The sequence below is a fragment of the Arachis ipaensis genome, chromosome B06, assembly GCF_000816755.2.
Source record: "Arachis ipaensis cultivar K30076 chromosome B06, Araip1.1, whole genome shotgun sequence".
Classification (NCBI taxonomy): domain Eukaryota; kingdom Viridiplantae; phylum Streptophyta; class Magnoliopsida; order Fabales; family Fabaceae; genus Arachis; species Arachis ipaensis.
Window position 1 is genome coordinate 17,435,322 of NC_029790.2, and position 7,067 is coordinate 17,442,388.

At 34.9% G+C, this 7,067-nt stretch overlaps 2 protein-coding genes across 2 annotated transcripts; both read right to left on the minus strand.

Annotated features, from left to right (window-relative positions):
• Positions 4,107 to 5,316, minus strand: LOC107646391 (BTB/POZ domain-containing protein At2g46260-like). The gene has a single exon (XM_021105776.1). The coding sequence runs from the start codon at positions 4,941 to 4,943 to the stop codon at positions 4,122 to 4,124; it is 822 nt and encodes a 273-aa protein (XP_020961435.1). The 5' UTR covers positions 4,944 to 5,316; the 3' UTR covers positions 4,107 to 4,121.
• LOC110262368 (BTB/POZ domain-containing protein POB1-like) lies at positions 5,038 to 6,515 on the minus strand. Its single transcript, XM_021105454.1, has 5 exons — positions 6,332 to 6,515; positions 5,979 to 6,095; positions 5,597 to 5,712; positions 5,441 to 5,504; positions 5,038 to 5,321 (listed from the first exon to the last, which is right to left on the minus strand). Exons 1-5 carry the CDS (start codon positions 6,513 to 6,515, stop codon positions 5,038 to 5,040), a joined length of 765 nt encoding a protein of 254 aa, XP_020961113.1.

Genomic DNA, 7,067 nt, shown 5'->3' on the forward strand with positions numbered 1-7,067 from the left:
ATTAAATTTCTGATCAGTCAATGCCCTTGCACATTGAAATAGCAACTGTTTAAGTTCTAGGTCTTTCCAGCGCTTATTGAAATTCCTCCACATATGCATAGTACAAAACCTGTGATTAACCTCTGGCATAACTTCTTGTTGAGCAAAAATTAGCCCCTATCAATGACTTAGTTAGACAACGTATACTATAAAATAATTGAACACACAAGTTAAAGACTAATCTTTTACTTGTCTGACATGAAGTGCCAATCAAATTGTCTATGATCCCCGATATCTGCCAACAAATATTCTAGAAATTCTTTCCAGTTTTTCTTTATTTCTGCATCAACTACTCCATATGCAACTGGGAATAGATGATTGTTGGCATCCTGAGCAATGGCTGTCAACAGCTACCCCCCAAAATAACCCTTCAAAAATGCTCCATCAAGGCATAGAAAAGGCTTACATCCTTACTTGAATCCCTTTTTGCAGACATCTAGACAGATGTATAGACTTCTAAACTTAGGCAACCCTTCCTGTTGTGGGGTTGTGCTCATATGGCAAGTGGATCCTGGGTTGGCCTTACGGAGCTCATTCAAGTAAGTCCTTAACTTCAAATATTGTTCCCTTTCTGTGCCCTCAATGACATCCTTAGCCTTTTCCATTGCCCTAAACATCATCCTCTCTCCGACACATATATCAAACTCAACCTTGAACATATCTCGAGCCTCTCTATGGGACAAGTTGAGACAGATCCTAATCTTGCTAATCAACTCCTCCGAAACTCATTTACAAGTGACTGACCTACTTCTATTACTCATAGGACATGTATACTCATCAACCAATATTTTTATTTGGTAACTAGGTGGCTGGTTTCTCCTTGTACAGTAAACCTCCCATGGACAAGTTTCGTTGTAACAGATGACCCTGCATCTATGTGGTTCAACCTTGAGAAAAAATGCCTCTTTGCCCATTTGAATACTGTACTTCCTGACTGCATCCTTAAACTGTTGCATCGTGCCAAACTCCATTCCTAACTCCAATCTAATTTTGCCAAACTTTGTATCAGGATTGTGCTGAGAGAATACCGGGTTTTCATCCTCAGAATCAGAAACGGGCAGGGTGTGCAGCTCCTTAGAGTGGTACTGATATTCAGTTGGCTCTTCATCATGCATGGTCATTTGGGTTAGGAACAACCACCCGAGCCTGATTCTCTTTCCTAGGTGGCAGAATCCTCTGTCCGGATGGACGGGATCTTGGATGATGCCTCCGACCTTGAATCCCACAAAAGGCATCTCATCTAATTCAACAACATTATGCATTCATATGATTAGGTTATTAATTAACCGACAACTTATGGCAAGTAAAACAGAATCCCAACAATAAACAATATTACTCCTAGGATCTACAATTTATTAACATGATATTTATGAATAACTGCATGTTTTGATAAAAAAAAATATACAATAAATATACTAACCTACATGTGCATCACTATTGTTTTGTGGTGCGGGTTGAGCTCTACCAGATGGTTGGGGCCTCGAATGTTTCTTCCTGTGTTTCCTTCTCCTGCCATTAGCTTCTTCAGGATTAGATTGTCCCTCCTGGTCTTCAACATGTGTCTCATGGTTGTCTCCTAAATTGGGGGCCTCATTTTCAATTGTTGCAGCCTGAGTTTGATTAGATAGCTTTTCAGTAGCCATGTCATTTTGCAATGCTTTATCATTCCCCCCTTTGCTCAACGTTGGTTCATCCTCTTCTTGCTGCTGCTCCTCGTGTTGTGGGGGATCATCTTGATGATTTCTTTGATTTTTTGAAGGAGCTCCCTCTACTTCTGTATTATCAGATCCTCCATGCTCTTCATTTTGTGGGGGATCCTGGTGATGATTTTGCTGATCTTCTGAAGGAGGTACCTCAACTTTTTCATCATTAAAAACCTCAGCCTCATCAACATACTCTGGATCCGCATCAACTGGATGCTTAAAATACAAGTGGACCCTGTTTTCATTTCTCAGTGCAGCATCACACAACTTAACCACATCGGCATCCCTTTTGAGCACCCGTAACCCGTTAGCTAAATCTATCCATGGCTCCAACCAATAAACTTCATTATACCTAGTGTAACCTAAATCTAAAAACAAGCCTTCAACAAGGAATAGATTACATGTATCAACATGCACCCTCTCGATGATACTCACTAAACTACCATTATACTTCAGCACACCATCCGCATCCTTCTCTAACCAACCCCGATGGTGATAAACAAACGTGATATTCGTTGCCATCTAACAAAAATTATCACAAAAGTCATAATCAGATAACACAACACATCAAAACAACATCATCAAACCTCCATTGCAAACCCCAACCGATTGATAATAAGAACAACAGAAACATAAAATGCTTACCCAAACCTTGGTTGTTCGATGGCGGTTTCTTCATTGAATATCAACGCCAAACGTGAGACTGCATGTGACGTTACTAATTCCAAGAGACGAATATAAAAAGACAAGAGACGAAGACAAACAGAGACCACCACCAAGAAACTCTTCAGTTTCGCGCGTCCAATTTAGTCTTAGTTAAATATGGTGTTTCACTTAAGGTTAATTTGGTCATTTCATTTGAATTGGGCAATTAAGATTTCATAAATTAAGGATACAGGAAGAAAATGGATTGAAGTTCTTAACAGATGCCACGTTGGAATTCCATTTGCCACATCACCAAGCTTCATTTGATGGAAAAGGATTCTCCTCACGATTGGACAAATTTGTAGCGTTTTTAAAATTTTCGAAGATATAATTATCGTTAACAAATATTAGAATTATTATTGTCAGCGTTTTACAAATTCGAGAACATAATTGATAATTTACTCTATACTTACTTAAATAGGGAACGGAAAAGATTGAGGGACAACGGATCATGGGAGAAGAAAAATGTAAATAAGCACGTTAATTTTTTTATATCATAAAATTTATCGATAATAAAATTTGTATTAAATTTTTGAAAAATCTTCTTTTCAATGTAAATCAAAAGATAATTAGCAAAAAATTCATATTTTATTTTGTTTTTAAATCTATTTTTCATAATATTCATAGCTGAAAAAGATCTCTCAATTGAAGTAGTTGAAACTGGAAGAATTAATACCAAGTGAATCAAATGATCAATCAAATAATATGTTAAAGATTTTTTTGTATTCATTAACCTTTGACATAACTTGAAAATTGTGCACAACTTACTTAATTCAACGTGATTAGGAACATCATGTTCATAATATTGAGCTTGCAAATGTGAAATTTCTCTTAGTTATTGAAATCATCTAGATAAAACTGTTCTACTAATTCACATATTTTGTCGATATTGAAAAACTTATAATTATCTCTGAGATCTAAAATTGAATTTAAAGCAAGCAATTTCACCATATTATCATTGAATCTTCCATTAAACTCTTGCAATTATGTGTCAATTGTTGCAAGAAAAAAATTAACACGGTAATAATGTTCCACTGAAATCTGGTCAATAATTTTACGAGTTCGGTCTTTTCTAGGAATAAAGAGATCCACTTTTTGAGATTTGAAAGGTTTTAATTTAAGTGATAAAAGAAATTCAAATATTTCGGATTTGAAAATTTTATTTAATTAAAAAGTGATTGACAAAATATTTTTTTAGATTTTTTTAATGTTGTTGTTGNNNTTAATCTCACATTTTACTAGCAAATATGCCTTCACATATTTCGTTAAATTAAACACTTTTAAAACAACAAATATGTGATTATAAATTTAAAATTAGTGTAAAGAAATAATTAAAATTTTTTAAGTGTAAAAATTCAATTATAAATTTAGTGAAAATATAATAATTAACAGAATATATTTAACCTAAAAATAATAACGTTAACATTAAAAGTATAAAATCATTAAAAAAAAGATGTCATAGAATTGGAAAAAAAAAATCTAATTCATAATATAAAGAAAGAAAACTATATATATTATTATGCCACATTGGAAAAAAATATAATGGGACACAATAGAGAAATATTAGGTGCTTGAGAATAATAATTCTTATGTACATTATTAATTTTTCTTTTTATATGTTAAATAGATATTAACAGTAGAATAAGGAGTAATTTACAATTTTACATAGAGAAATTAAGTAGAGTGGAGTGAATGGTTTTGGCTAATAGTGAGCTCAGCTCTAAGATGGAGCACGTCATTAATGAAATATAGACAATCGTCAGCCATGAAAGAAGTCCATGGAATGGCAAACAAGTTCCTATAGCCAACTGCCTTTCCCCCAGTGAATGTATAATTCCCTTTATACTTGCTTACAAACTCATCCGTAGGCCTACACCTCACCGCAAATTCATAGTCAACGGAGCTTATTGACCCTTTTTCTTGCATTCCAAGGAACAATCCAAAGCAATGGAACGAGCTTTGCTGGTCCATGTTGCAATGCGCTGAGAGGAAAAACCCTTGTCCAGCCAGATGGAAAGCCTGAGAATAAACCCTACCGGATGGGAACAAATTCGCACACTCCTCTCGCTTCAGATCCAAGTAAACCACGCATTGCTGCCTTGGAGCCTCGAATTCCAACACCCTCAACGGACGGTATTTATATGCCCGCTCCACGAACATGTTACTACTTCCCTTACTAGCTGACGCTGCCTCCACTAGAATCCGTTGCCGATGTGGAGCCTCCGCCTTGAAGAACAGTGCTTCGAATACAAGCTTCGTCGCAATTTCTCGCTCCATTTCGTTGCAGCATAAGATCTTCTTTAGCTTTCTGCATGACATGTAAGGGAAACGGATTAAGCGTGCAAGGCGCGTGCTAAGCACGTGTTTCCTCTCTTCTGGATCTGGATACTGGCTTCTAGCCCACTTCAAAACGACGTCGTATAGGGCATCCTCTGATGCTATTTGTAGATCATCACTTGATAGAATTGCCTCTATTCCGACTAGGGGCAAGCTCATGACCTCTTCTTGGAACCTGTTTGTCCCAAAAGTTTAAACTGTTAGACAGAGACACGCGCCTTCAAATTGAATGAGAAAAGAAATCTTAAAATTATTACGTTAATATATCTTTATATCTTGAAGCAAGATACTGCCTTGCTGCACGAGTCAATGGTTGAACTGCATCGGCCATTAAGAGAGTAAAAGGGAGCTCAAGGTAAAGCAACGCAGACTCAGATGTCATTGGCATGTTCCGTAATAATTGACTACAGTATCTCATGCATGAAGCAACTTCAAATTTGTCTGCAGCCATTAACACATCCAACAGTGCAGTTGCTGAAGAAGCGCTTAACGTATTAGTGTACATAAAGTTTAGAAGGTCCACCACTGCTGCTTCCTCTGTAATATTTTTTGCAGAGACAAGAACATATAATTAGCTTTAATATTAATCAAATAATTAATATGAAAAAAATAAAAGAAGAAAAAGAGAAGCTGTTTGTATATGTATATGTCTATACCACTGGCATTAATTCTTAGTGTAACATATGTCTGTTCTGACTCCTTCATCCCATTTGAGAAAAGCTACAAAATAAACAATAACACTAATAATTTAGTGAATATATTGGGAAGAATATTCAGATCTAACGAATAAATTAAAGAATAAATGTCGCTACCTTATAGAAGAAAGGACTTTTAGCAGCCAAGATAGGAGAACTAATATATAATGTTCTAACTCTCACATCTATGGAGCAATCACAACTCCAATCATGGTTATTTGAAGATTCATCACCTATATCGACAATAGATGGAACCCCACTCAAATAAAGTGTAAACACTAACAACAAAGGATGTATTTACTTCCAAGTGAAAGAATAATAATGTTCTTGTTTTATATATCCATGCATTTCCTTAATAATAATTTCAAGAATTTCATTGATTATAGCTGATCCCAGTAATGAAAAACAATGGGCTTTTATTTGATGTTTTTTGTTTCTTTTAACAAAAGCATTTAACTAAGAACTTGAATTTAAGATTTTTAGCTATATATTTAAATACCTGAAAGACGTTCTTCATTTGTTGAAGTTGTCTCTTTCTCTTGATTTTCGTAAAGGACACAATTATCTATATCGGCTTGATTTGTATTCAAAATTCGTTCATCGTAAAGATCTTCGACTGCAAACAAGAGAGTAAATTTTGGATATTATATGAAAATATGAAACTAGATGTAACAAAAATATTATAACCCTCGAAAAGAAGATGGTAATCAGTTAAACAAAGAGAGAAGATGTTTAATCATCACCAGAAAAAGGAAACAAGATCAAAGTATTATAACCCTTCAAATAAAATGTATAATTGGTGAGTGGGAAAGAGAAAAAGACCATGGTAATTATGGTGGTGGATATCGTCACCTTGCCTCTTGTAATGGCGGTTCCAATAATCATCACCATCGGAATCAAGACAATGCTCATCATCAACTAGGTTTTCCACGATCTCAATACGTAGAATTCTATCGGAGAATTTACTATCATTAAAAGCAAAGCTAAAATCAACGTCGCTACACGAAGAAGTAGAACGAGAGTGATTGAACACCATTCTTATTGTCACGGACTCAAATTAAACAGATCCAACGTAACAAATACAAATCCTCCTCCTTACTCTGCAACTATGGATTGAAGGAGAACAAGAGACCCTAAATTATTGTACACAATCCCTTTATGACTGGGACATAAGAATAATAACTCAGAAAGAGAAAATTCTTTCTCCTTTTTTATTATTAATTATTAGAGAAGCAGATTTTGAATGATTAATAAATATGTAAAGAATATATTCGTTCTCTTTTTTATTGTTTAATTACTAGTTACAATATCTGTTAGTTTAGCTGGTGTCTTGGTTTGGTTCGAACTTAAAACTTCAATCCAACCCTAACCCATTCTTTGTTATTCAACTTTGTCCACTGTCTCTTTTTCTTTCTGTTTTTAGGTTTGTTATTTAGTTTATTATATGGTCTAAAGACAATGCAAGGAGGGTAGATGTGAGCTGTGAAGGTTTTTCATAACTGATAAAAGGAAATTGAGAAAAAATCATAGAGGTTTTAACGAGGATGGTCCGCACTTAATTTTTTGTTTGGTACGTTACTAGTTATCA